Below are 16,000 nucleotides of genomic sequence, written 5' to 3'. Positions count from 1 at the left end.
GAAGTTGTGTACAGGTCGACATCGTTCTGGTTTTGACATGTTGTATTTGAAAGTTCCTTTGGGACATCAGATGAAGCTATTCAGTTGATTATTTAGATCTGAAGTCCAGGAGAAAGATGCGATAGTGAGTTACAGATTTGAGTGTCATCAGCATGGAAGTAATAATTAAAATTACGGGTGTTGAAGACATTAGCTCAAGAGGATAAGAAAAATAATGGGGAGAAGGAAAGCCGATGACCAGGGATAGGGGAAGAGGAGATGACAGAGGAAATGGGAGAAGAGTAGGGCAAAAGGTTTGAGCAAAAGTCAGGGATGGTGGGATGGGGAAGCTAAGGGCAGAGCGAGTTTTCAAAAGACGAAAGGATTTAATGATGTTTTATGCCTCAGGAAAGTCCAGTAAGAGAGACTGAGAAGTATCAGTTATTTGACCATCTGGAGGTCACAGGAGGCCCTGCCACATGCAGGTCAGGGGAAAGGTAGCCGCAAATACCCAGGGGCAGAGGTGTTCCCAGTAAGTGGGAGACACAGAAGTGGGAACATCAGATATTGACAAGCTTTCCAAGAAGCTGAGAAGTACAGAAAAGGCCAAAGTGAGCTTTAGAAGGAGGTTCAGGGTGGAAGGTGAGTTTTCCACACAGAGAAGACTGGGATCTTGTAATTTGCCTTGGGAAAGAGCTAGTGATAAGGCAGGGAGTGGCTACTGAACCAAGAAGGCAGGAGCATAGGATGCAGGACATTGGTGGAGCTTGGCTTCAGGAGGAGCCAGAAGTGGATATGAGTAGAAATGAATTCGTAGTTGGAGGGAATTTATACCTCATAGACTTTATTTTCTCTAGAAAGTAGAGGTCAAAGTCATTTGCTGGGAGGGGTCTTGAAGATTTTTTTAAATTTTCATATACTTTCACAACAGATTAAAATCCTTTAATCTATATGTAAAATGTCTAATATACCTAGGCTTTATTGTGTATAAAACATTCATTGTGAAATAACACACTTCCAGATCCACTCCAGAAAAAATTATACTCTGTCCATTAAGAATATTCAACATTGAATTCCTACACAACATCCTTGCTCTTTGAACTTGATTCTCCTCCCACTCTTCCTCCCTGTTTCATCTGGCACTAAAATTTCTTTTTATTTTTATCTGGATGATTTCTCATTGTCTCTTCTATTTATTAAGCTGATTGTTGGAGTGTTTATTCTCATAATACTTTATTTCCAATATCTTGAAGGACTTTCACTCTATCTATTCTCACCATTCCTAGCCCATTCGAATGAATTCTTTTCAAGTAAGATTTCTGAATGACAAATCTCTCTTCATATATACACACACACACACACACACACATATGCGTGCGCGCACACACATACACACACACATATATATATGTTCTTTTTTCTGAGATGGAGTCTCGCTCTGCCACCCAGGCTGGAGTGTAGCAGCGCAATCTCGGCTCACTGCAACTTCTGCCTCCTGGGTCCAAGTGAATCTCCTGCCTCAGCCTCCAGAATAGCTGGGATTACAGGCACGTGCCACCATGCCTGGCTAACTTTTGTATTTTTAGTAGAGTCGGGATTTCACCATGTTGTCCAGGCCGGTCTCGAACTTCTGACCTCAATTGATCTGTCCACCTTGGCCTCCCAAAGCATTGGGATTACAGGCGTGAGCCACCGCGCCCGGTCTGTCTTAATATTTTTAATCAAATGAAAGTAGTTATGTTTTTGAGTTACAAAGATGATATATTCTTACACAGAAATATGAGCCATATCTAGTAGAAAGTAAAATAGTTTCTATTTGTGTGTGTGTGTCTATGGTACTTCCTGCGATCCGTCATGTAGAGCCCCAGTGAAGCTGACCGGAAACAATTTGTCTGCTAATCCTGGATAAGAGAACCGGAAGGAACAGGCTGTTTTGCCAGCTTGAACTTTTTCTCTTTTGTGAGTTGTTCTTGTGCAACCCAATGTAAAAACTACATAACTCTTTTTAACTCTAGGTCATCGTAGGGTATAGTTTTTTGTTTGTTTGTTTGTTTTTTCACTATAAATTGTTGAAGAATGTGATTCCAGAAGTGTAATGGAGTTGCCTTCCACCTTGCAGATTTAGGCTTTGAGGCTTGCTGTGGAGAGCATGAAGCCCACAGCAGAGATGGTTCATTTGCTGGTGGATGGGGGCCCACTGCAGCCTCCCAGTTACTGACAGACAGAGAGGAGGGGGCAGGGAATGAGAGGGGCCTACTTGAGGGCCCTGGGCCTGAACCTGCTGCGCCGTCCTCAAGGTGGGAAGCAGAGAAGAGTCCTGGCTCTCGTTCCAGATCCGAGAGGCAGGGATGAAGCATTTCCCCACCCTTGAATGTGACCTAAGCAAGTTTGTGCTCTGACCACTCAGACCAGCTGCTCCTCCTCCCCAGAGAGAAAAGCACGGGTTCCCAGATGGGCAAGCATGCATTCCTCATTACCCCATCTCCTGCCATGAGGAGTAGGAGGCAGAAGGGACCTCCTCCCCCTCAGCAGACTCAGAGGATGGTCAGGACACAGAAAACTAAGGCTCAAAAAGATGAAGCTAATAATTCAAGGTCATTCACTAGTGGTTGGTAGAGAGTGAATGCAAATCCAGGTTGGTCTAACTTAAAACCTTAGCCCTTAATGGGAATAGACTTCAATCTTTATGGTACTTCCTTTGTTGTAAGCACTCAGAAGAAGGTAATAGATTCATAGTGGCTGGGGTTTGGGAGTCAGCTGTGTTTTATTTGCATACATTGCCCAGAGATTTGTTTGTGGTTTAAAGATTAAAAAGAGAAGAAAGCCCAGAAACTAGCTTCAGTTGTTTGTGGTTTAAAGATTAAAAAGAGAAGAAAGCCCAGAAACTAGCTTCAGCCACAGAAGTGAACCCTAGCTTAAAAGGAGATAGACATATGGGATTTTTTCCAACTCTTCATCCTTCACCTTCCACCCTTACTACTCTAAGATGACTTGATGCTATGTGACAGCCCATTCATTGGTCTCAGTAAATTATGTATGAAGAAATCAATTGACTTGAAAAATTGGGATGCTGGCCTATATTACTATATGGATATTATTATTTATGAACTGTGTAGAAGTAAAGCTAACAGTTGCTGCCTGGAAAAAAAATGGTATGGTATATCATGTCTAGTATCATGAGTTCTTAATTAGCAGCTTTTGAATTAAAGGGGGGATATTAGTTATTATTACCTCTACTTAAAGAAAAATACTTTGATCGGTGGTTGTTCTAAGTGGTTTTTATATTTCTTTCAGATGTCGCCCATTTAATGTGGTTTGAAAGACTCTATGTTTGGCTTCAGTGTTTTGAAAAATACATCTTGTACCCAGCGCTAATTTTGAATGCCCTCACTATTGATGCATTTTTAATAAGCAATCACCGGAGACTTGGTACCCAGTAAGTGGTTAATGGTTTATCCTCATAATGATTTGGGTCACATTTTCAATATTGAGTGAATTTTCTGTAAACAGTTTGCAGAAGAAGCCAACCTTTACCGACTGTTATTGGCCATGTAAAAATAAGCCATGGTGGTCTTTTACCCAAAACCCACTGGAGCTAGACAGTTATTGTAGAGTGACTGGGGTGCAAATGAAGTTAGATCTGCTTGAAATGATGTTGTGAATAAATGTCAGTAGATTTGAAAATCATCCTGCAGAAGCTTAGTCAGTGAGCCTTAAGAAGAAGACGGAAGCACAGTGTGAGTCCAGGATTCCTGGAGTTCTTAACATCATGCTTAGAGCTTTATGAACTGCCTCGTGTCATTTCATTTAGCAAATACTCTATCATTTTGTGCTTGTGGGAGGGGGAAATTAATCACTGTCACTGCTGTCTCTTTATCAAGAGAAGCCTCGTAATTTAAACACTGGCACAGAGACTTCATACTGTCCAGATGCCCATGTCTTTCAAAGCATTAACAATGTACAGTCAAGTCACTGGTTTCATATGTTAAAATTAATTCTTAATTTACAACATGGAAATCTCCTTGATAGTCTGTAGATTTGTCATTCTGATGAAAGGTGAAAGTTGCTGGTCAAAGAAGTTGTTAGAGTAGAAGGATATAAAAGAGATTCTTTCCCAGATTTGCTCATTAGTCACGTTGCTTAAACACTATATATCCAAGTCAACCCTAATGCATAATCCCAAACATACTAATTCAAACCTGCTCTTCCTTTCAGGATGTCATGAGGACAAATTAATTAATATTCTTCAAAGATTGAGCAGGCTAAGATAAAAGGCATTTTAATACTCTGTTGGACTTTGAGTAGATTCATAGTCACACAAAGCAGACACTAAATGAAATGATCCCATAACCTGTCCTGATTGGACTCTGCCTTCCTTCTAGTCCAGACCTGTTTCTGTTAGATCAGGGCAAGAATTCTATGTCCTTTGATACTTAAAATTCTAGACTTCAAATTCAGGGATGAGAATTACTCTCACTGGATTTAAGAAAGCAGATAGCTGGACTTAAGACCCCTTATACAGTTTAGGTGAGACCCGATCTAGGAGATGGTCAGAATTAGAACATCGTGAGCTTCTCTAGGGCAGGAATTCCCAGTGTGGTACAGTCCTAGTTGACCCTGTGACTCCCCCCGAGAACAAGGCAGAGCCTCAGTTTCTCGAATGGGGACACACATTCAAAGCCAGAGTAGCAAAGAAGGTATCAGTGCCACTCTGGAAAATCCAGCTAAAGGATTTCAAGTTTTCTCTATTCGACTTCAGGACAAGGACCTTGAGCTAAGCCTGTGGGGTTGAAGCCAAGTTGTTAGAGAAGGCAGATGCAAGGGCTAAGACTCCAGCAGAGTCAAATAAACAGTTCAGGGAGGGTCCATTTGGAAGTAATATTATTCTCCATCCCCTGTAATTTTTTCCTAGACACTAAAGCCAGAAAGGTGCACCTTACCTATATAGCTCTGAATATCCTCAACGCCCAGATGATAACATCAGCAATTGTTTCACTCAGAACCCAGAACTGGAAATCCCTTTCTATTCCTGATGCGTCTGTAGAAGTAAAAACAAAACGTTTTTTGAGGTTTCAGGCACCCTACTAGACCAACTGTTCTCAAACAGGATAGCAGGAAACCCTGTATCAGTATCACCTTGAGACCTTTTCTAAACTAGAGAAGCCTAGCCCCTCCCTGTGATTTTTGAGAACCATTGTACTAAATAGTCACAGAGTGAGCTTTTCAACAGCAGGCACTGTTTCTTATTCAGCTATTCAATGGCAAACCACTAGTAAATGTTAGAAGGATGAATGCATGAACAACCAAGTAGGGGTTTGGTAAATTAATGAGTTGGTGAACTGGGGTATCTTGTTAGGTGTTTGTTAGGTGTTTCTGTTTCTTAGAGAATCTAAGAGGATTCTCTCCATCTGTTCCAGGGCATTGCTCACCAATTGTTACTTCAGCCTTTCTAAAACCTTCAGCTAAGTGTGGTGTATCTTCACGTAACATCCTGGATACGTTCTTGAAAACTGTGACTTTAATCAAAACCAATACAAAACCAAATAAAACAAATTTTACTATAGGCTAATTGATAGAAACAAGAGTTAAGTTCCATAGCCTATTTCTGGTCACAAAAACATCACCAAACTTCTAAATAAATACCAAAACACTTCTAATGTTAAACATGGAAATAAATGTGAATAATACATACATTTAGGAAAGATTAATACAAACAAGTAAGATAGTTATTTATCCAAATATTCCAATTCAGCGTATCCAGTGGCTGGAGCCTGTCCTGGCAGCTCAGGGTGCCCAGTGGGAACCCATGCTGGACAGGACGTCTCCCATCGCAGAACACACTCGCACCCACACTCACACTCACACTGGTCCACGTCAGCACATCAGAGCACCTACTGTGCACACCTTTGGGATGTGTGAGGAAACCGGAGAACTCGGAGAAAAACCCACATAGACATGAGGACGATGTACAAACTCCACACTGACAGTGGGGTCCTGGCCAGGAATCCATTTTTTTTTCCCATCGATGTTATACTGAAACAACATTGAATGAAGCAACGTTATTTGAGGACCTGCTGTATACAATGATCTATGAGCCATTAATGGTAGCCGTTCCTATTGCAATGTTATCAAAGTCATGCACATGAGTCCTTAAAATCTCCCTCAGCTTGAACCAGTCGTCCCTACTAAATATCAAATGGATGCAGGTCATGGAACGTTGGTCACAGAAACAGAAAGTTAGATTTGCTTCTCATCTGGATTTTGCCCGAATCACCCAGAAAATCAGCAGTCTCCCCTGGAAACCAAAATATCCCTAAGTCTTCAGATACGTTATCACTGGGGTTTCTCCACAGGGCTTTGGCTATCCCACAGGGGTTTTTGTACCTTGGGCTGTTGTCAAAGGCAAATGGACCTGAAGTCATTTTTTCCTACTGTATTTTCATCCTGAGCATTAGTTGCGCACTGGAAAAGGAAGGCCAGTTATGGAGCAGTGTTCAGCCTTGCTGCAGGAACACTGAGGGCTCTGGGTTGAGGCTAAAGACAAACTTCCCCATCTGAAGTATGCATTGGAATCAATTGCTAGTTTTTCTCAGATGCCAAATCCAAGCCTGCCGTACAAGGCCTTGGGCAAACCTCACCTCACACATGCTGGAGCAAGGTGGAAACAGATGCAGTCCTAGGTCTGAAGGCACAAAAAACAGCAGATTGAGGCATATGGAATTTCCAACATTTTTTTATGACAAAAATGACAATTTTGTACTTCTTAAATAACCTCATTCTGAGATAAGATATTCATAATGCTGCTAAGGGTCCTGAGTCCAAGATTCTTCTAGGTTTAGGGAAATGGAGGCATGGCCCCAGTTTTCTATACTGAGCCAGGGAAAGAAAGCCTCTGTCTTACAAGTGCAACCATCTTCTAGAAATTTTCCCACCTCTGTCTTGCAGTTGCCAAATATTCTAGCACATTAGAATTGGAGGGAATCTGGTGAAAATGTGCAGTGCCTTTCTTCAGAAAGCCAGGCCCTTCAAGAAGGCACTTGCCTGCTCTCTGGGGCTACTTTGTGATGTGATCATTTGTCCTCCAATCTCAAGATGGATTGTTCATTGTTGACCTTATCATCTGGAGAACTGTACACATGACACATACTCCCTACGTGGGTAGATAATAACAATCTAACCCCTTAGGCAAGAGCACTCAGGACTTCAGTCCTCAAAGCAAAATCTTAGAAGGGTATTTCTTCACCTAACTGTTTTGCTGAGCTCCTTAACTGAAAAGGCCCATTCCATGGGAGAAGAAAACATTGATGATATAATTTTAAACAACAAAAAGGGAGAGCAGAAACCTTATGTTCACTAGGATGACAAATATTCTGAGAAACATTAGAAGTTAATATGTAGAAATAGAAAAGGCTTTATGAAGATACTGGATTATTTTCTCTATTCGGAATTTCCTATCTGTTGTTATGTCACTGTTCCAGTTGGATTCTTTCCTCGTGAAGAGGCATACACTGAGCTGACTCTAGCAGGAGCAGCATGTTGCCTGTTTTCTCATTTGGCACGAGGCTTTCTGGGAAATGTCCATCATCACTGCAGTAGTGAATTCAGACAAGCTCAGAAGGAGCTCTGTGCCCTTGCTGAAGAACATGAGGGACTTTGAAAAGCATGTGATGGAAAGAAAACGTCTGTTGTAATGGCAGACAATGTGCTTGAGAGTCACTCAGGACTGAATTTCTGTTTATGTTCTGCCCCTTTGCGACCTTAGACAAGTTTCTCAAATTCCTTGATGCTCAGTTTATACCCCTGTGAGATACAGACAATAACGGGGCCCCCTAGATTGACTTTTTGTGCCTGTGAAGTGCGTAATGCACCATCAGTTCTGGAGAAATGTGAGCGAATGAAGCTCACCTAGCAGTGTGCATGCTGTCATTGATTGCATCTTTTCTTTTGTTTCCAACAGCTGGGACATTTTTCTGATGATCATTGCTGGCATGAAACTGTTGCGGACTTCATTTTGCAACCCAGTTTACCAGTTTATTAACTTAAGCTTCACTGTCATCTTTTTCCACTTTGACTACAAAGATATTTCAGAGAGCTTCTTACTGGATTTCTTCATGGTGTCCATTTTATTTAGCAAGGCAAGTGAATTAGCTATTTTCTTCATTTTAACATTTTAAAGGGAGCTGTTCTCATCAAATGATTTAAGAGTTTAAAACTTATTCTTTATTAAAAAATTATGGGAGGATATGAAATTGAATTATACATGTATGTTAAACTCTGCCTGCCATTTGGGGAAAATTGCCCATGGAATGTAAGTATGCCATGTTATTTGCTAAAAATCACTAATTAAAATGAATTAGCCATTAGTGTGACTCGAAATTTTATTACCTTCTTCTCTGTTAACAATCTCATTATAAAACTTCCCTAGATCTTAAAATGCTATGAATGAAAGTTTAGCAACCAAGTTCTCTGGTTTCTCCCTCCCTCCCTCCCTCCCTCCCTCCCTCCTTTCCTTTCTGCCTCCTTTCTTTCCTTCCTTCCTGCCTGCCTGCCTGCCTTCCCACCTTCCTGCCTTCCTGCTTTCCTTCCTTTTTTCTTCTCTTTTCTTTTTGCCTCTTGAAGTAAATTTAAAGAACTGGTATGCAAGAGCAGGGTCTCTTGGAGTATTTCCAACATGCTTAGCTTGTCTGAAGTCAAGATTTCATCTGTTGAGCAAATTTATACATGGGCAATGAGAAATCCTACTTATAATTCAGGCAAATATATGGGGCTCGTATCTAATGTTTAGTTAATGGGAGAGAAATAAAATCCTCTGGATACTTGGGGGTTCTCCATGACCATATCTAGCCTGATCACTGTAATGAAACCTAGGTTTGTAAGCAGAAACAGAAATAAATTTGGAACAACTCTTGGTAAATAAACTCAGTGATGATACAACCTCTTTCGCGTGGTGTTCACACTCACAACCCCAGTTGAATACAGCAGCCCTGGGGTTTCTTGTGGAGACTGACTTCAGCAACACCTTTCCCCTTTTAGTTAATAATCTTTTTAATTGTAAGGTTTTCTAAATTTTAAATGTTTAAAATTTTTTCACCTCTTAATCAGTTCTGTTCATCTTTATTTTATTTCTATTACTTACCTTTCCCTTCTACTGCCTTTCTCTTGGATTCTCTTAGGTAACAAAAATCAAAAACTCTTGTATCATACTAAAGATGCCTCATAAGTAATTGCCACCACCCCATCATTGCACGTGAATTTCTTCGTTTTTTATTTTAGAGAAAGAGTCTCACTCCTTCACAAACACAATGCCACTCACAGGCTGGAGTGCAGTGGCACAATTATTGCTCACTGCAGCCTCCAACTTCTGGGCTCGAGTGATCCTCCTGCCCCATCCTCCTGAGTAATCAGGACCACAGGCATGCACCACCACGCCTGGCTAATTGTTTTAAAGACTTTTTGTAAAGATAGGGTCTTGCTATGTTGCCTAAGCTTGTCTCCAACCCCTGGCCTCAAGTGATTCTCCTACCTTGGCCTCCCAAAGTGTTGGGATTACAAGCAGGAGCCACTGCACCTGGCCCCCAATTTCCTCTTATAACTCCAACTGGGTACTAATTTTCAGTCACCTACATCCCTCTTGTGTTATCTTCCGTTGGTTTCTCACTATTACTTCTGCAGCCTGCCCCAATTTCTGTATTTTATTGTAGACCCTGGCCTTGGTCAAACATTTGTTTCCTGTTTGCTGAGTTCTGTTTTGTTCTGATTAACTTATCCCATTTTTCTTACTGTACAAATCACAGACTTCCATAAGCGATTTTCCTTCCTTACGTATCAAATTCTGTTATCTCACATAATAAATGTAGCATTATATCCTATAACCTTTAAACTATTTGTGAAGTTACTAGAAATTATTTCACTGCTTGCAGGAGTAAGAGTTTATCATCAGATGTAAAATGTGGCCTGGCGCAGTGGCTCGCGCCTGTAATTCCAGCACTTTGGGAGGCTGAGATGGGCAGATTGCTTGAGCTCAGGAATTCAAGAGTAGCCTGGGCAACATGGCAAAACCCAGTCTCTACCAAAAGTACAAAAATTAGCCAAGAGTGGTGGCATGTGCCTGTTGTCTCAGCTACTCAGGAGGCTGAGGCAAGGGAATTGCTTGAACCCAGGAGGTGGAGGTTGCAGTGAGCCAAGATTGCACCACTGCACTCCAGCCTGGATGACAGGAATGAAACCCTGTCTCAAAAAGAAAAAAAAAAGAAAAAAAGATGTAAAATGTGCCAGAAAGAGTTCAATCCTGACTCAGGCATTATTTACATTTTGACACAATGATGTTTGTATTCCTTTCTGAGTCTCAGTTTCCTGTAAAACGGAAAATAATGCCTTTCTTTAAAAAAAATATATAGTAAAATGAACAGAATGAAAAGGAGCTATTTATCAATATAAATAGGAGGATTTATCAATATAACTGAAAAAAGTTAAGTAGAACATACTCTCCAATAGAAGGTTGTGTTTTTAAAGCTGTATGTAAGTAGAAAAAGAGAAGTGACACACTGTGTTTATGAAGGAAAGTGGCCACTTTTCCACACTAAACTGTCAGTTTCATATCATCTTGTATTCCTGAGTGGCTCCAGGTGAACAGAAGAGGAGTGAGGTTTCTTTCTGTAAGAGTCCTAGAGCCTGGCTTCTAAATAATTCCATATCTGTAGTGAGAAGAGTGGCTTTCCTTTATGGGAGCACAGGCCATCTTTCCCCATCCTGACAGCGTTCTGCACCGACAGCAGTCCACTGACAAAAATATGTGGCTCGAAGTGGGTATCTCACCCAAAGCGGCTTTCAAGGCACAAAGAAAGGGAGTAAGCATGGCTGTCAGTCATCCTTCTGGTCGGTGCAGACCCTTAGCGACATCCTGTGCAGAATGGGGAGGGTGGAACCTGACAAGGACATGATCTAGGCTGGGCACAGTGGCTCATGCCTGTAATCCCAGTACTTTGGGAGGCTGAAGAGAGTGGATTACCTGAGGTCTGGAGTTCGAGACCAGCCTGACCAACATGGTGAAACCTCATCTCTACTAAAAATAGAAAAAAAATTTAGCTGGATGTGGTGGCAGGTGCCTGTAATCCCAGCTACTCAGGAGGGTGAGGTGTTGCAGTGAGCTGAGATCCCACCACTGCACTCCAGCCTGGGCAACAGAGTGATATTCTGTCTCAAAACAAACAAACAAACAAACAAACAAACAAACAAACATGATCTAAAGCGAAATGCACAAAAACTTGGTTGTGCAGGCATTTGACTCACTTTGCCATCATCTTTTTGAAGCACCAGTTAGCATATGAATAATTTCAGATAGAACCAGAGTTGCAGCTTTCTTATTTTCTCTAATTGAGGGAGCATTGGCACATAGTATTTGAATAGTCCACTCTTTTTTTTTTTTTTTTTTTTTTTTTGAGACGGAGTCTTGCTCTGCCGCCCAGGCTGGAGTGCAGTGGCCGGATCTCAGCTCACTGCAAGCTCCGCCTCCCGGGTTCACGCCATTCTCCTGCCTCAGCCTCCCGAGTAGCTGGGACCACAGGCGCCCGCCACCTCGCCCGGCTAGTTTTTTGTATTTTTTAGTAGAGACGGGGTTTCACCATGTTAGCCAGGATGGTCTCGATCTCCTGACCTCGTGATCCGCCCGTCTCGGCCTCCCAAAGTGCTGGGATTACAGGCTTGAGCCACCGCGCCCGGCTGAATAGTCCACTCTTAGACTGGGATAATGGCTAAGTATCAAAGAAAGAAAAGAAAAATTAGTGAGAGAAAAGCTAGGAAAGTAGGCGGCAAGTCAGAAAGTTGGGGATTCTGAGTACTGGCCAATCTCACCTCCCGCTAATGCCTGATCACTCTTCATCTTCAGAGAGCTGGTGGCAATGAGTTTTCTGGAATGAGAAGCAAGATCTTACTCTCTGAGAAAAAGAATATAGTGAAAGAAAGAGAGTGTCTGTGATTTTCCTGGAGAAAAACCAGTGGATATTAGTGACAGAAGATGATTATATCAAGGAGAAGTTCACAGTTAAGGTCCCCTATAAAGATTCTGCCTGAAGGTCCTAATTGATAGCTCCTTTTCATTCTGCTCATTTTAATATATTTTTTTCAAAAAAAAAAAAAAAGTCTCTTTGAATGTATTTCCTAGGGGCTTTCTAGAAGCCTCCACTGTTGTGCTTACAGGCAATACTGCTCTCTGGGACGATTACTTGCAAAATGTGAAATGTTGCTTGTCCACTAGACTCATGGAAGCCCTGCTTATAACAGGTCCTGTCATCTGACCACTGCAGATGTCCCCCAGCCCTCCGCTCAGCCTTGCTCATGCTTCACTAAATAGAGAATTATTATTAGCCTGGCAGCCCCCCTCACAGAAGGGCTGTGAGGTTCTTGAAGACACATTTGGATGGGCACTCAGTTTCCTCAGAAGAAAGGAGCTGCCCAAATATAGGACACAGTATTATTTTGAGTCGGTTGCCTCTAATCCTTCGGGCTTTATGGGTAGAAAGGGAGGAGAGAAGTGATTAGTGAGAGGGTGAGATCAAAGCGCCAGGAGGCCAAGGAAGGAAACAGATGGCTTCCAAAGGGCCCAGGCCCTGCCCGCATGATATTCTCTACCTCCCTAAGCCCCCAAATCCCCCAATCCTCCTGAGGTCTGGAGAATGACTATTGCCTAGTCTCTTTAAGTCTGCCAGACCTGGTTAAAAAAAAAAAAAAAAAAGGGGGGGGGTGGGAGGTGGCGGGGCCGGGCGCAGTGGCTCCCTCCTGTAATCCCAGCACTTTGGGAGGCCAAGATGGACAGATCACGATATCAGGAGATCGAGACTATCCTGGCTAACACGGTGAAATCCTGTCTCTACTAAAAACACAAAAAATTAGCCGAGCATGGTGGCGGGTGCCTGTAGTCCCAGCTACTTGGGAGGCTGAGGCAGGAGAATAGCAGGAACCCGGGAGGCGGAGCTTGCAGAGAGCCGAGAACGCACCACTGCACTCCAGCCTGGGCGACAAGGCAAGATTCCATCTTACAAAAAAAAAAAAAAAAAAGTTTGGGGGTGGAAATATTGAGTTCCAAGGCCGGAACCCACCAGACAAGTTAAGTGTAGCCTGTGTATTGAGATGGTGGGTGGGACACTTCCTACTGAATGGCGCCCTGGGCTTGCATGTGTGTGGATATGTGGGTGGGTGTGTGTTGGGGACAGGGGGCGGTTGGGGAGGGTAGGAGGGCAGTGAGAAAGAAGGGTCCCAGCATGTCCCTTCCTGAGATGTGTGACCCTCCAACCACACATTCTTCTTCCTCGCTCCTTCATTTCCTCCATCCGGTCCCTCTCTTTATCTTGCTTCTTCAGTCATTCCTTTCTTTTAAGAACTTTTGTTATTCATTGGTGACATTTCTGGTTGTCTTGGTCTTTAGGGTACAGTAAAACGTGCAGATGAGGATATTGGGTTGCAAGGAATATTGATTGTTACAGGAGCAAAGATGACAGTACTCTTTCATGACCTCCCACTGGCCCTGAAAAAGTTCTTAAAAACCATTGTTGGCTGGGCACAGTGGCTCATGCCTGTAATCCCAGCACTTTGGGAGGCCGAGGTGGGTGGATTACCTGAGGTCAGGAGTTTGAGACCAGCCTGGTCAACATGGTGAAACCCTGTCTCTACTGAAAATCCAAAAATTAGTTGGGCGTGGTGCCACATGCCTGTAATCCAGCTACTTGGGAGGCTAAGGCAGGAGAATCACTTGCACCCCAGAGGAGGAGGTTGCAATGAGCCGAGATAGTCCCATTGCACTACAGCCTGGGCGACAGAGCACAACTCCATCTCAAACACAAACAAACAAACAAACAAACAAAAACATTGTTTTTAAAATCGTGGTAACTTTGGGTTGTTACAGGATGTAGAAGCAGAACTTGAGAAAATCCTGCCATAGGATCATTCTGCCAGCATTTCCAGAATACATTAAACATGAAATTCTACAGGCCATTAGTTCAACATGGGACATAACACTTTTGCCACTTAGGAGATCAAAATGAATGCATGAGGTTGTATTTATGATAAAGCTGTATGAATGATCACACCAGAACCGTGATGTGTGGCTTTCTCATGGACAGCCCCACTGGGGGTTCAAGTTATTTGAAATTGAAGTTTCTAAATGGCATTTTCCTTATTTTGTGAGTACAGGTAGAAAGTCTTGGATTAAAATTGAGCCACTTTTAAAAAAAGTACATACTTATACAGAAGTACTTGTTCAAAATACTTAGTTCAAAAAAGCAATTGTTCATTCATTGAGCACTTACTGGGTGCCTGTCAGGCACTGCACTAGGTATTATACAAAGATTATTAGTAATACAAATGATGCCAAATCTTTGTTTGGTATTTTCTGTGGGCCAGGAACTGTTCTGAACACTTTGTGCATAATAACATATGTAATCTTCACAACAGCTTTGTGGGTGGATACGCCTCATTTGACAGGTGAGAAAACTGAGGCACAGAAATTAAGTGAATTGCCAGAAAGTCTCCTAGCTATATAATAGTAGGGCAGGATTCAAAGCCAGGCAGTCTGGCTTTGAGTCTGTATTTTGTGATACTGCCTTCCCTGCTTGGAGAGTTTGAAAAAAGAGGCAGACAAGTAAAGAGATAATTACAAGAAAGGATGATAAGGGAGGTGATAGTGGTAGAGTTTCATGAGCGCTAGTGCCCACTCTAACCTGAGAGAACCAAAAACGATGCTCACCTTAAGCTTTGAGGAAGAATCAGTAAGTCAGGCAAAGAAGGCAGGGAGGAGTGAGTTACGCAGAGGAAGTTGCATGTGTAAAGGCACAGAAGCAAGAGAGGAGTTGGCACATTCCAGAAACCACGAGATATTTGGGAAGTGTGAAAACCTGGAAAGGGGAGTGGATGGTTGGGAAAGTAAGAGATGAACCCAGAGGTGTCTGTGAGATGGATCTCGAAGGACCCAGCATGCCATGCTACAGAGTGTGGACTTCATTCCTACTTCGGCTGATGGCTGTTAAGCAGAGGAAAAACAGATCAGAATTGCATTTTGGAAATATCCCTTTGTGGAATTGAATAAATGATGAGAAGGCACGGAGTCTTGGAACTGAACAGGAGATTATTGCAGTCATCCAAGCAACTCATGAGGACTTGAACCGAGGTGGCAGAAGTGAGGGGAAGGAGGGAACAAATTCAGGAAGCATTTGAGAGAGAGTTGATTATGTTTAGTGACCAGATAGATTCGGGAGAGAGTGCACTGCGGGTGAAAGCCGCCTCTGGGAGAGCTCTCAGCATACTTCAGTGACTAGATGAAAGGGGGTGTCATTAACTAGATTAGGGAATAATAAAAAGAGAAAGACATTTTTCGGAAAAGGATTTTTTTTTAAGACGGAGTCTTGCTCTGTCACCCAAGCTAGAGTGCAGTGGCATGATCTCGGTTCACTACAACCTCTGCCTTCCAACTTCCAGCGATTCTCCTGTCTCAGCCTCCTGGGTAGCTGGGATTACAGGCGCCTGCCACCACACCTGGCTAATTTTTGTATTTTTAGTACAGACAGGGTTTCACCGTGTTGGCCAGGCTGGTCTTGAACTCCTGACCGCAGGTGATCTGCCTATCTCAGCCTCCCAAAGTGCTGGGATTACAGGCGTGAGCCACCGTGCCCAGCTGACAAAAGAGAATTTAACAGTTTACATAACTTATTGAATGACCCAAAGGCATTAATGATGGCATTGAAGTTCTGTTTTTATTTCTCCTTCTCTCCCATCTGTTGACTTTATAGTTAGACTTGCTGTCTCTGCGTGGTGGTAATTATGGTCACTAGCAGTTCTACATTTATAGCATTCTTATGACTAATAATCTTCACCCAAAAGAAAGAGTATCTTTCTTGATAGTTTCAGCCAAAGTCTTGGAGTAGGGGAGAAGTCTCATCGACATTTTGTGTCACATGTTCATTCTTGAACTAGGTACAATGGCAGGAAGGATATGGGTTCCCTAGCTGATGAGTCCTGGACTGCCTGCCCACCC

At 42.6% G+C, this 16,000-nt stretch overlaps 1 protein-coding gene across 2 annotated transcripts in view; it reads left to right on the top strand.

The window, feature by feature from the left end:
• PCNX2 (pecanex 2) overlaps positions 1-16,000 on the top strand; it is a 309,611-nt gene that overhangs the window by 150,969 nt on the left and 142,642 nt on the right. For both annotated transcript variants that reach the window (XM_050769598.1, XM_050769591.1), the window contains exons 20-21: positions 3,274-3,415; positions 7,937-8,114. In XM_050769598.1, the coding sequence (XP_050625555.1) occupies positions 3,274-3,415; positions 7,937-8,114 (320 nt within the window). The remainder of the gene's footprint in view (positions 1-3,273; positions 3,416-7,936; positions 8,115-16,000) is intronic.

The sequence above is a fragment of the Macaca thibetana genome, chromosome 1 (genome assembly GCF_024542745.1).
Source record: "Macaca thibetana thibetana isolate TM-01 chromosome 1, ASM2454274v1, whole genome shotgun sequence".
In the NCBI taxonomy this organism is placed as follows: Eukaryota; Metazoa; Chordata; class Mammalia; order Primates; family Cercopithecidae; genus Macaca; species Macaca thibetana.
Note: the sequence above shows the minus strand (reverse complement) of the source record. Positions and strands in the feature narration are given on the sequence as shown.